The sequence below is a fragment of the Budorcas taxicolor genome, chromosome 1, assembly GCF_023091745.1.
Source record: "Budorcas taxicolor isolate Tak-1 chromosome 1, Takin1.1, whole genome shotgun sequence".
Taxonomy (NCBI): domain Eukaryota; kingdom Metazoa; phylum Chordata; class Mammalia; order Artiodactyla; family Bovidae; genus Budorcas; species Budorcas taxicolor.
Window position 1 is genome coordinate 16,530,341 of NC_068910.1, and position 14,546 is coordinate 16,544,886.

Below are 14,546 nucleotides of genomic sequence, written 5' to 3' on the forward strand. Positions count from 1 at the left end.
CCACAGCTGGTGTATCAGTTTAGGCACTGGACATTCAGGATGTTTCTAGTTTTGGACAACTAAAAATAAAGCTGCTATGAATGTCTGTGTGGATATATGCTTTCCTTTCTCTTGGGTAAATAGTAGCCAAATGGCTGGATCATGTGGTAATGCATATATAACTGTTCAGGAGAATACAAAAAGGTTTTCCAAAGTAGTTATCCCATTGTACATTTCCACTCAGTAATTTTTTGTTTTTGCAATTTTTTTGATTATGCATGCTCAGTCACTTCAGTCGTGTCCAGTTCTCCGTGACCCCATGGACCATGGCCCGCCAGGCTCCTCTGTCCATGGGATTCTCCAGGCAAGAAAACTGGAGTGGGTTGCCATTTCCTTCTCCAGTGAGAAAGTATAAAGTGAGTGAAGCGAGTGAAGTCGCTCAGTCATAGTTGATTTATAATGTTGCATTAGCTTCTCCTGAATAGCAAAGTGAATCAGTTATACATATACATGTATCCACTCTGTTTCTAACTCTTAAATGAGGAAAAAGTCATATGCCTCAGATGGGGAAGCGGAGACTCAGATAGGTCTAAATGTTTCTCCTAAAGGTTGTGTGTGTGTGTGAGTGCACACTGTCCTGTCTGACTCTTGGCAACCCCATGGACTGTAGACTGCCAGGCTCTTTTTCACATGGGATTTTTCCAGGCAAGAATACTGGAGTGGGTTGCCATTTCCTTATCCAGGGGAATCTTCCTGACCCAGGGACTGAACCTGTGTCTCTTGCATCTCCCACAGTGGCAGATGGATTCTTTACTACAAGCGCATCTGGGTAGCTCATCCTGGGTTCAAACCCAGGCCCATCTGAACAAAAGAGCCCTTTCCATGTTCCACACTCAACTATCCCATCCTGTCCTGGGCATCATCAATTCATTAAAGAGGACAAGCATTAAAGAGGATTCAGCCCTAACCTGAATCTGGCCAGATAATGTAGGTTTGTTGGTTTTTTATTTCTGTTTGTTTGGCTATTCTTTCAGTCCATACAATTTAAACATAAATTCAGTTCGTTTCCAACATTTAAAAATTGTTGATTACATGATTTCTCCTGAAAACTGGGGTTGTCCTGACAACTCACAAAATGTGCCAAGGCTAGGCTGGTGCATCTCCATGTGGCCACAGAAACGCTGGATCCTGAATCCATTACATTCTTGGCTAGGCCACTCATCCCCCCACTCCTGCTGAGACACACAAGCAAAGATCTCAGTGACATTTACCATTCACACACTATTATTTTACAAACCTACATCTCTCTCGATAACAGCCAAGGGAACAAAAGATGAGCCATGAAGCACAGCATGAAGCAGCAAGAGTTACAATCAAGTAGTGTCTGTGCAGCGGCACACCTAAGCTACACTTGAGTCAAGACCTACTTGGCCCCAGGAGGCCACTGCACTTACGACCTCTGTACTGGGTACCACCCACCATTGTAGACTCCACTTGGACCACTTACCGAGGGCCCCGGGGGACCAAAGAATGGTGACAGCCACTTGGTCGTGGCAGGCGTACTGACTGATGGTGATGTTCTGGGCGTCAGCGATCATGTGCTTCCCCACCGGATTCAAGTAAGTGGTGCAGTCTAGAGGGTTGGGAGAACCAGGACAGTTAGATTTAAACTTTTGTTTCTTTCTTTTTCCAAGTTCATCTTCTCGAATTACACAGAGCATGCTCGGAGTTAGCCAAATCTACTCTGTTTAAAGATGTGTGCCTCAAAGCCCACAGATGACATCAAAGGTTAGCTGTTTGGAAAACTGTTAAGATGCTGCAGTGGGGTTTATGTATAACACTACCACCCCCTCACTTTTGAGTTAAAAGTGGTTGGAGGATTATGTAAGGTCTGGAGTTTGCTGTATCAGGCATTCACTTTTTTACTACTCTGACAGTTTACCTAAATCAGTAATAACTTAGGTTAGTTCAAAACTTTTCCAATGTTACAGAGAGATCTGAAACCAAACAATGACTAAGTAATCTGGGGTTTGTTCTTTTTCAGAAGAAGCCTAGAGGGCAAGGTGACTGCGAAAGAGGAACTCTTAGGAGGATGTGAACTCAAGGGGGCGTCATTCACAGCAGGGCTGTTAAAGAATCCAATTAGGACCTGCCAAAGGGACTAAGTGACTTAGTGATTAGCAGAGCACCTTGGATGTTAACTAGCATGACAAAGGTAAAACTTTTGTTCCCAACCCTACCTCATCAAAGAAACCCACAACACCCACTGAATCCAAACACTCCCATGGTGCTTGAAAAAACGAAAACCACTGATTCTTTGATTTTGTCTGAGGACTTGACTCATTGCCACCTGCCAGTGCAGCAGCTGTGCCACCTGGTATTGCTAAGTACACTTTCCAAGTCTGCACAATCCTAAAAAAGCTGCCAGAAGCATCCAGCCAGACCCAGGCGGGGACCTCAGGGGATGGCTGCAGGCTGTTTGAGCCACGCATGCAGGGAGAGCCGCCAGCCTTCACTACAGACATCAGAATTACGCTGCTTTATCGCTATTTCTTTTCAGTGATTAAGCTTGAAGACCTTCTTTAGAATCTGATGCAAAAGGTCTTCCATCAGATTTCAAACCTACTCATTACCCTCTTGGAAGTCAGGGGGTTTGGGGGGTGAAACATTCAGAGGTATTTTCTAAGAAGCTTGGTGAGTTTGTGGCATTCCCATCCCCCCTCCCCATAAACTATACCACACATTTCCTTTTTTTTATGAGGAAAAACATTCACGAGACATCTGAAAGTTGCAAAAGAACATAAGAAAAACGTAAAAGTCATCCATAACCTCCCACCACACAGAAGTAACGGCTAACATCTAATGGATACTTTTGCAAGCCTTTTAACGTGCACATGATATTCTTTGAAAGCTTCTTCTAAAGGTACAACACACACGCCCTGAAAGCACCCCCCTCCTCTTTGAAACTCCATCTTCCACTCTGCTTTGTGTTCTGCTTTTTTGCCTAACTCCTACAGAAGGCACACTCCCTTCTGCAAACTCCGTCTGCTTCAAAAACAATCACCTCGACATTTCAGTATTACTTTTGAAAAGATGTTAATGATTAATAAAACCAAATTCTACTTCTGATGAAAATTCACTCTCAAAGTGTTCTACATGTGTTCTCTAGATAGACGAGAACTTTAAAGTAGGGGGGAAAATGTTGAAACATCTGGTTTAACACACACATTGAACAAACAAGGAAACTGTAGCTACAGTGATCGACTGGGTGGCTTGCAATGTCGCCAGTGACCAGCCCAGGGCCACCTCTGAGGGCTCACACTAATTCTATCTCCAGCACAAATCTGGACTGAAAAATAAGTTCTGAGTCAGAGGTATTAACCTGCAGAAATCCTGGCTGAGACCAGCTTCCCAATTAAAATAAAAAAAGGAAAGAAAGAAGAAGACAAAATCCCACTATATGCATAAAGTTCAGACATTTTCATTTATTCAGATATATAAGGAAAGAAGCGGCCTTCCAAGCGGCACTTGTAAAGAACTCGCCTGCCAATGCAGGAGACATGAGAGACACAAGTTTGATTCCTGGGTCAGGAAGATCCCCTGGAGAAGGGCACGGCAACCCACTCCAATATTCTTGCCTGGAGAATCCCATGGACAGAGAAATCTGGCAGGCAACAGGTCCCATAGAGTCTCAGACACAACTGAAGCAACTTAGCACAGCACAGTACATAATGAAAGAAACCTTTGACTTGAAACAGCTTTAGAAAAAGATTCACGGACAAAAGTAAGTCATGTTTTTTTCTTTCCTCTTTTTTCATTTCTAATGTCAAAATCGGCATTCTCTGGGTTTCTGCAAATACAATTATGCAAATATAAAGTCCATGAATTTAAAAAATGTATTATAACCTATTCAGGCATTCCCCCCTCAGAGCCTGAAGGAGAAACAAGAAATCCAATGTGAAAGGAGGCAAGATCTGAGAACTGGTTTTGACTTAAAGGCAAGACATAGTCTTTCTTTGTAACATTAAATGGAAAAGGAATAGAGAAGTAACATTTCTGTAGTTTAATACTTTTGGTGAAAACTTGGTGATTGGTTCTTAGCTATTTCAAACAGAACTAGTAACCAGTCAACAGAGCAGTAACAGGAACTTCCTTGTGGGAGAAATAAATTATCTTTTTCAATGGAAAACAATAGCTAAGTTTTTTTTTTACACAGCCTGGATCCAATTATTAGCAACTCTAACATTTTGGATTCTGGTTACAAAATAATTATGCCCAAATGACATTTGGCCAAAATGCAACCTAGCTTCAGATGTCTCAGGAGTTGAGTTGTGAATTAAATTCTAATTAAATGCCAAAGAATCAGAAAGAAAATAATGATCGAGAGACAGACATTGGCATGGGTGCCACGTATCTAGTCCCATGAAGGAAACACTATGGCACTTTTAAGTTTTATAGGTATGGATCCTCTTTCACAAAACCCCATATTAAATTAGAGATGCAAATAGTTGTTTGCAGCTGACCAGAAAGTTTTGAACTTTGAATGTAATACAAGATCTAACAGGACCAAGAACATATTATTAAAAATTAACTTTCTAATCTAAAGAAAGATCCCTTACACGTGTCTTTACTTAGCTGAATCAAGTCTCATGGACTTGCAAATCTTTCCTTACCATCGTAACATTTACCCAGAACATGCACACATCATGGACATGAAGTATCTGAGTTTCCCATATTAAGTCCTCATCAGTGAAAGTACCCATGTCAGCAACTGTGGGCATGAACTTGACATCCATACTTGTATTTAAAATTGTTAGGTTGCACACATGACCTCAAAAACCCTGCTTTAGCCATGCTGATTCCAAAGGCCCAGTATGACCTACAGCCCTTACTCGTGATTCTCCCCAAGAGACTAATCAAACATCAGGAGTCACTAATATGAATCAATCTCCTTCCTGTCAACATTCTTACCTATAAATTATGGCTTGTAAGGCTAAAATTGCTCATAATTCTATATAATTACATTCTAGGGCATAAAAGCAGATGCTCAGAGGGGGTTCTACATGCTTCATCAGAAAAAAAAAAAAAAAACCCAACCTCCCCTTAGGAAACAATTTGGTCAGAAAAAATCATAATTCCTTGACAGAAGGGCCCAAAAAGGTGCTTGGGTTCCAGCTCCAGTTGGAATGACTTCTAATAGTAACAGTATCAGTTACTGAGTGCACACTGAAGGCCAGATCCTGAGATGAGCAGTTATAAGCATTACCTTACTTAAGTCTCAAAATGGTGCTGAGGAAGTTTATCCTTATTTCACATGATGAGAAAACTGAGGTTTGGAAAAGTGGAGTCGTTGGCCGTCGTTCATGGCTGATGAGATGGGGGACGGGGTGAGAACTCAGGCCCCCATCAGAGATGGCTGACTAAAGACACTCGGGCCCATCTGAGACACAGATTAACTCAGCCCACTCTGTGTTTGTGAAAACTTTTAAGTAAATGCCAATATATTTTTAAAATTAATTAATTTATTTTAATTGGAGGATAATTACAATACTGTGGTGATTTTTGCCATGTATTGACATGAATCAACCCTGGGTGTACATGTGTCCCCCTTATCCAGAAACCCCCCCTCCCACCTCCCTCCCCACCCCATCCCTCTGGGTTGTTCCAGAGCACCGGCTTTGAGTGCTCTGCTTCATGCATCAAACTTGCACTGGTCATCTATTTTACAAATGGTAATATACACTATATATCTTTTTAAATCCGTGCTGGGACTTCCCTTGGTGGTCCAGTGGTTAAGACTTTGCACCCTCCAATGCAGGGGGCACAGGTTTAATCCTTGGTCGGGAACTAAGGTGCCTGAATGGCACACAGCATGCCTCCCCCGCCAAAATGCTTAAACTAAAAAAATTCAAATTCCCCACTCCTTGTGCAAACCACATCTGACTGAGCTGGAACGGAGGACCCAGTGCTCCTCTAGGACAAGACACGGGCTTGTCCAGTTTACCACCGTCCCCATCACTCTCAAGCATCCTGAGCTTGGGGTGCTTTGCTCATGTGACCCCTGCTGGGCCCAAGGGCATCTGGGTTGTTCCTAAGGATATGGCTATCTCCTGAAGAAGGCAGGAAAGGTCTCCCCACACAGCTTCTCTCAGCACTCTGGAGGACAACCAACCTGTTCAAGCTCTGAAATACTTGGGTGGCTTAGACGAGTCTGAGGTGCTTCAGCTCTGTTGACAAACCTGAGTGAGTTCAGGAAATCCCCCAACTCGAGGACCTGCAGGGTCCCCGATTAAGCATGACCATGCAAGCTTTAGATCACTGAAGGGGCTCTGTTCTTCAGCGGCCAAGTCGTTTACTTACTGTCATATCTGAAGGTGATGTTGTACAGCCCGCTGTTTCTGCTGACCGGCCCCACTCCCTGCGGGAAAACAGGAGAACATGAGGAGGAGTGAAGCCAATTTGCTTTTCCAACCCAGATCCCCATGGAGTCAAAACGCACACAAGATTGCAGAGACCCAGGGTCATGCCAGTCACCGAGCAACATCCATGCTCTTCATGGCCCCCCATCCCCGGTTCCCCCCACCCAACTCCCTCCAGCCCAGGAGGTTCCTAACTGCCAGGCCACGGGGATCAGGGGTACTCACTTCCCCTGAAACAATAGCAGCTGGCTGCTCTGTGTTTGGGGGTTAAATAATAATTCATTAACAGTAAAATTGGGAGAGAGAGACCATGAGCTGCCAGCTGGAGCCCTTCCAGTTGGATTCACTTTGAGCGCTGATTGGTTATAAAATTTGCCTACCAGACACTCTTGTCCAAAAGCCCTATTAAGCCACGACAGATAGGCGATTCCTAAAGTTCGAGGAAACAGGTTTTTCATTCCAAGAGCGGGAATGAGTGTGGGAATAAGCTGTTACTTTTAATGAGAAAATTCTTCACTGCCTCCATACCTATGCTTGGAGCATAGACGGTGGGTCATAAAAGAAAAAGAAAGGACTTTAAAAGGTCTACCTCTGACTCTCAGTGATGTGGCCACTAGCCATCTGCACTCCTAATAGCAGGGCTAACAGCTCCGCCAGACTTCCCACTTTAATTACAGCATCCACACGGGAGCCCCGGCATCCTCCTGGTGGCCCCGCCTTTTCCTGACCCACCACTTATCCACCATGGGAAAGATCAGCTAAGACTCTGGTTTACCTGTTTCTGTAACCGTCAGCAAGTGCATCATTCAGCATGAATTGCAGGATTCTTCCCCACACACAAAACGCTAATTCTTAGATGCTAACTGATGGGAAAATATTCTAACCACACAGCTACAATTTCCACCCGACAAGGAGGATGCTGGGGAAAACCATACACTGGCAGTCTGGTATTTAACGGGCAGTTGTTACACTGAGACGCAATGTGCGGAACCCTTCTGACGGAGCCCGGGGTCTCAGGCCACAGTCCCAGCACATCCATATGGTACAGGCATGTTCACTCAGCTTATCCTGACGCCAGGCACACCCACTGAAACTGTATCCCTGGGCTCAGATAAACACAGACTTTGGGAAAGCACAGCTGTGCAGAAAGGGAGGGACACACCTCGTTCTAATTAAAATGAGGAAGAAATGGTTAACAGAAAATCTAAATCATCGTGGCACATTAGCTCCACGATCAGTTGGGGTTCCCCTCCCCTTCTTCCTGGTTAACCTTCCTTCTCCAGCTGTCCTCCTTCCATCCTCCCTTCCACGTATATACAAGATTCCAGAATTCCTCATCTGAGTTGAAGCACTTTGCAAAGTGTTAATACCTTACTCAAACCTTAAATGCCTTTATTACTGCTTAGGGACAGGCCCACAAGTCTGCAACTGGAGGATGCCCAAGCTACAGATGGCCACAACCAGAGCACCACGACCAGAAGGAGACCAGGAAGGAGAGGATACAGTACCTCCACGACACCTAGGTCTTAGGACCCCGAAGACACCCAAGCCATACACTTCGCCTCCCATACAAAACCCCAGGACCAAAATTCACTTGGATTCCCTGGTGGCTCAGATGGTAAAGAATCTGCCTGCAACGCAGGATGCCAGGATTTGATCCTTGGGTTGGGAAGATCCCCTGGAGAAGGGAATGGCAACCCACTCCAGTATTCTTGCCTGGAGAATCCCATGGACAGGGGAGCCTGGAGGGCTATAGTCCATGGGGTCGCAAAGAGTCGGACATGAATGAGCGACTGACACACATCTATTATGAGTCAAACATTATGCGAGGTACAGTGGTAAATGAAAGTCATTATTCCTACCCTTGAGAGCAAAGTGGTTCATTCATTCAAAGAATGCAAATCACACATAGCACATACAGACAAATCTCAAATCACACCTTGACCCTCCAAGAACTCTCAGTATAGAAGGCATACAAGGTCTATGTAGCTATGGTAACAGGGCCATAAATAAGCATTCAGAGTATGAAATGTCACAAACAGTACGTCAGAAAGGATAAACCCAGGGTAAGAACACTGCGTACCAGAAGTTTAAAAGAGGGAAGAATAACTGGGCTAGAATGGAGAGGAAAGGGGAGTCTCAGGAGAGGAAAAGAAAAAAAATGTAATCCAGGGGCCAATGAAAGTACCGTAATCCTTCATCCTCTAGCTGGGACCAAGGGCAAACCACTTCACTCCACTGGGTCTGAGTCTCATCAAATTGTCTTTTTTTTAAAAGACAATTCTTTCCTCTGAGATGGGAGTTTGAGGAGGGCCACATGAAGCCATGCAGAGGAACCATTTTTCAAAAAGGAAATGCATTCCATTTAATAGCATGCCCTGAGGCGTGTAGGACTCTGATGACCAATCACATCAGCTTTTCATTTTGCTCTTGTTCTCCCTATATTTCTATTGCAACATGTTTTTAACAGATATTCATTGGGCACTTGCCATGAATGCACTATGGAAAGGAGACCAAGACAGCGAGAGGGGCTATATTCTGCATACAGGAACCAAAATCACTGTAAATAAGGGCTCTGTGATGTAGGTGAAGCTGCTCAGAGGCAGACCCAGGGACCTGGCCTCAAAGGACAATGAGGCTTGCCTGTAGCATCCATTTACCACCAACTGACCATTCCACCTTCATCCAAGCCCCAAACAACACTCGGCCAAGAACCAGTCCTAGGTCCTGACCTGGGGCAGGTGGCAGGGGGTAGGGCATGGCCTCTAGTCACCAAGGTGATCTCCTGACGTGCAAATCTGCCCTCATTCTGCTCCAAGCCCACCGATGGCTCCCTGCCCCACTTAGACCATTCCTGACGTGGCCCCTTACTACCCTGTCAATCATTCCCCTCCCCACCTCCCACCTTGTTCTGGGCCTACACGACTGCTCAGTATATGTTCAGGGGACACACATATTCCCTAAATGCCCTTCCCTTCACCCGGGGCCTACTCCTCTGTGAGCTTCTCACCTTAGCCTAGTCCCTCTCATACTGTGTTCCTAACACATCAGCTTGCCTACAAACTTTTTTTTTTTAATATACTTATTTACTTACTTGTTTGTTTATTTGGCAGGTTCTGGGTCTTAGCTGCAGCATGTAGGATCTTTTAGTTGTGGCACGTGGGATATAGTTCCCTGACCAGGGATCGAACCCAAGCCTGCCGGCATTGGGAGCTCGGAGACTTGGCCACCAGACCACCAGGGAAGTCCCTGCCTGTGCACTTCACTTGATGGGAGCACAGTGATCCATCCCCACAATTTGACCAGCATAGCACTTCTCTGAATGCAGAGGCAAGGTGGTCATCCTAATTCCACAGAAGATCAGAGACCAAAAAACCATGTGATCAACCAAGGCTGATCGTGCGACCAAGAGACAGGGGCTCCTGTGTGCGCTGTAAAGACTTTTCACAGTGGGACGTCGAGTACACAGCTTCTCAGCACATGCCTCAAACAGACACTCCACCAGGCTGTCCGCAGCTCACACCCAAGTAATGCTTCAGCTGCTCCAGAGTCCTAGGACCCATCTGAGAAGCAGTGTGCCCAGGCTGGTCCACAGAGCACTGGTTTTCTTTACAGTTGGTGGTAGACAGAAAACAACCACCCCTGCAACACATCTGCATACAAGCTCCAGAATCCATGAATACGTTACTTTACGTAACAAAGTGAAAGTGAAGTCACTCAGTTGTGTCCGACTTTTTGTGACCCCATGAACTGTAGCCCACCAGGCTTCTCCATCCATGGAATTTTCCAGGCATGAGTACTGGAGTGGGTTGCCATTTCCTTCTCCAGGGGATCTTCCCGACCCAGGGACTGAACCCGGGTCTCCCGCATTGCAGGCAGACACTTTACTGTCTGAGCAACAAAGGAGCAATACAATTAAGTTTCAGGATCTTGAAATGTAGGGGAAAGGAGTCTGAATTATCCAGGTGGGCCTAATAATAATCACAAAGGTCCTTAGGAGAGGGAAACGGGATGGTCAGTCAGAGGAGACATGACAATGGACATAGAAGGCAGAGAGATGGTTTAAAGACAATTTAAAGATCTTATACTACTGCTTTGGAAGATGGAGGAAGAAGGGGTTAATAGGCTGAGGAATGCAGTTAGTTCAGTCACTAGATGCTGGAAAAGGCAAGGAATGGATTCTCCCCCCAGAGCCTCCAGATAGAGGCCACCGACACCTTGATTTCAGCCCCAGAAGATTCATTTTGGAGTTCTGATGTCAAGAGGTATAAGATAATAAGTTTGTGGTATTTTAAGTCACTAAGTTGGTGGTAACTTTTTAAAATTAATTTTTACTGGAGTATGCACGTGTGAACATACGTGCGTGCTCAGGCATGTCCAACTGCAATCCCACGGACTGTAGCCCACCAGGCTTCTCTATCTATGGAATTTTCCAGGCAAGATTGCTGGAGTGGGTTGTCATTTCCTTCTTCATACTGGAGTATAGCTGGGTTACACTGTTGTATGGTGGTAACTTTTTATTACAGCAGCGATTGAAAGCTAATTACTTACATAATTTCAACTGCCACAGGGATGAACTGCGTCTCAACGCCACACACAAACACAGTTGTGCTGTCCTTCTCCCCCTCTGCTGACCGATCACTCTCACGTGCCCTCTCCCACCCCCGCTTCAGGCAGACGTGGAACACTGATCCATGAGCACGGCTGCTGCAGATTTTGCCATCCTACACAGACGCTTCTGTGTAGCGACGCTGGGGCTCATCTGGAGTAGAAGAATGGTTGAGAGAATGGGCTCTGGGATTGCCAGAGGTGTGTGCAGATCTCCTCACTTTGCAGCTGTGTGACCTTGGGCAAGCTTCTCAACCTTTCTGAGCTTCATTTCTCAGTGCTGTAAAGGGTTGGACTCAAGCTCCTGGGGAAGGATTGGTGTGGGGACCATGTGAGATGATTGATACGTGTCAAGTGCTCTGCACGGCACCTGATGAAACAGCTATTTCACAGGCAGCAATGGTTGTGTCATGATTCCTGAGAAGACTCCTGCCCTAATAAACACACTGAGAGCTATGCTACAAGGGGACACATGAGGTAGGCAGGGGATGCCCACAGGAAGTGGCATTTCCAGGTACGATGTTTCCAGCAGCCAGACCTTGGGGGCACAGTGGGAGAAGCGGCAGCCGTGCAGGTCAGAGTGAGGTGGAAGAAGGCACCAACCAGCAGGCTGAGGACTGTGTTCTGCTGGTGCTTGTGGTGGGAACTGGGTGACCCAGAGACTCCATTCCTGCAAACTGCTCAAATGGGGAGAAACTCAAGGCAAAGTGACTAGGTCGGTCCCCACAGTCCAGGGCCGAGGACACTGTCAGCCCTTGCCCCTGACAATTATTAGCTTTCTGTCATAATGAATGCATGTATAACTGAGCCAGTTATACACCCAGGAACCCAGGAGGTCCTAGCTTGGTATGACAGAGGAGCCTTAAGGGCTTACAGTCAGGGCCTGCCGTTAGAGAACACAGAGAAGGCCACTCACAAAGCTGGTCAACAGCTTCGGAAGCTGTTTCTTCAGGAAACAATTCTGAGCTTTTACCTACTACATTCATTTTGATATTTAATGAGCTGAAAATTAAGAATACTTGTTTGTTGCCTATTACTTAAAAATGCCAGCGCTGTGACCTCAGGGTGTCACATTCTTAATTAACCACCCCCACTTGCTGCACTAACAGCAGCTTTTAATTTGTTCCAATATGAGCCAAGGAGTAAAGCTGGGGCACCCTAGCTGGGCTGTGATCCCTCTATGCTAAGCAGAGAAAGAAGCAGCAAATGCAAAGAGAATGGAGAAAACAGCTTTTACTCTGGAAGCGGGAGGGGAAGGAACACCCTTAAGTGCTCGAAAGGAATAAAATTCAACAGGCAAAAAACTACACCATGCTCCACCCAGATGGCAAAAAAAGGCACAGGCCTGGACACAAAATTCAGCCATGGGGCGGGATCCCATATAGAGCAGCCAGCATTGCCACCAGGGGCTGACAGCTGGCCAGTTTCCTGGGGGGCCCTGGGGGACTCTAGGCCTTTTGAAAACACCAACTTTCCAGAGCAACATTCCCATTCCAGCTCCAGAACAGCGTAAGTGCCACTTTGGAAAAACGCATTTTGAAAAGGACCATGCCAATTATAGTGCCCCCCTTCCAATGGAAGACAGGCCAAACGGTAAGGCCTAACGTGAGACTGCCTTCAAATCAACTGTGGTGAAGGAACTTTCAGAAAGTCACTGAAGTTTCAGTGAACTGAGATTAGAGGAAAGTTTGAATAAGAGCATTTGTCAGGAAGAACTGAAAGGATTTTTTGGGGGGGGGGCACGATGTACGGCATACAGGATCTTAGTTCCCTGACCAGGGATTGAACCTGCACCCACCTGCATTGGGAGCGTGAAGTCTTAACCACTGGACTGCCAGGGAAGTCCCTGAAAAGATTTTTTTACTTTTTTAAAGGCACACCAACCAAGTAACTACTTAAAATTATGCGCAACTCAAACATCCTGTTGTATATAACATGTCCTTCACCGTGAGTTTACAAGCCAGTCGATGAGATTAAAAAGATAGCAGACAGCTTTGTGAAGCTTAAAATGCACAAGGGGAGTGACATTTTTGCCTGTGACCAGTGGACATCACTGGGGCAAGAGGCAGAAATTGGGGCCAATGTAGTTCATGCAGGTTCAGAGGGTTTCATAAATGAAGACAGATCCCACTTACTTGAGTTCCAACCTTCAGTTTAAAAAAAAAAAAAAAAAAAGGCAGCAAAGGCAGAGAAGCCCCAGGTGATGTAAGCCGAGGAGAATGCTGGCAAACCCAAAACACAAGGAGAGTAAATCACAAAGCCAGCTTGGGCCCGGATCTGTCTATCCAAGATATTCATGCCACATTCCCAGGAGCTGTTCTCTCCCACTCCCCATCTAGAAGCGACCAACTTCAGACATGCGGGGTGCCAGCCAGCTGTCTGCTTTAGGGAGGTGAGGGCTCGGATGTCTAGTGGGGAACACACAAGCTCTGTGGGGGTAGAGCTGGTGGGTTCCCACCAGCAATTACCACGTCGGCCCAAAAAGACCCGGAGATCTTAAGCTAATTAGAGAGATTTGCTGGAGGAGGTAGGAAATCACTTCTCCACAGCATCGCCTGTGCACCAGACCAAAGCCGTAATCATGATTCATCTCTGACATGTTGCTAATCATTGCACACATGTTCCTAATTTCACGCTCCCCGAAGGAAAGCTGAAGGGACAATTGTTTCTGAGCTCTAACATGGAGCCAACCTATGCCAAGTTACCATGTGTCCTGCTTATCAAACTGAAAGCTCTAGTTTTCATCTGAGCGTCTTTTCACTCTTTCGCCCTGCCTCCATGCCCACCGTGGAAAAAGAAATCCATTCACTAAAGACAGAAGTGTGGGAAGGCATTTATATGCGTTGTTTCTCAGAAATTTTTCTTTTTTTATCTTTTTTTTTGCGATATCATTGACATATAATGCTGTGTAAGTTTAAACTGTACAAAGTGTTGACTTGATACATTTATTTATGTATTGCAGTATGGCAGCAACTTTTCTACATGGTGGTGGCCTAAATGGGATCTAATAAATTTTAATATAACCTTCCTTGCTGCAGACTTCATAATTTTCTCTTTACCTTGCCACTGGAACATGCAAATACAGTAAAAGCCCAGATATCAACACACACACACACACACACACACACACACACACACGTGCATGCTGACTTTTTTCCTCTTGTTTAAAAACAAAACAAAACTCTGCAGCCACCCTGGTTTTCACAAAGCAAAACCCCAAGTACTTTTTCCAATGAGTCTGTTAAGAATCTGGGCGGTGTGTTCTCTTGTGGCTGATACTCGCAAATAGACAGGATTGTTCCATTTTTCCAATTCTCTGAACGTTAAAAGCAAGCTATAAAACATGCCTCTGGATGAAGAGCCAAGCCTCTCCCCTCCACTTGCACACACCACTCCCATCCACGCAAATGAGAACCGCATGTTAAAGCACCAGCATCCTTAAGGTAACCGTCAACATATCTGCAGTTTCAAAAGCACACATGGGCAACGCATGGACACACATAACCTGGTTTTCTGTAAATACTGGGTACGAGGGGGAAG

General features: G+C 45.5%; 1 protein-coding gene across 1 annotated transcript in view; it reads right to left on the minus strand.

Moving 5' to 3' along the window:
- IL17RD (interleukin 17 receptor D) overlaps positions 1–14,546 on the minus strand; it is a 59,560-nt gene that overhangs the window by 13,880 nt on the left and 31,134 nt on the right. Inside the window, exons 2-3 of the mRNA XM_052647513.1 lie at positions 6,340–6,397; positions 1,487–1,612 (exon numbers count right to left, since the gene is read on the minus strand). Coding sequence (XP_052503473.1) covers positions 1,487–1,612; positions 6,340–6,397 — 184 coding nt within the window. The remainder of the gene's footprint in view (positions 1–1,486; positions 1,613–6,339; positions 6,398–14,546) is intronic.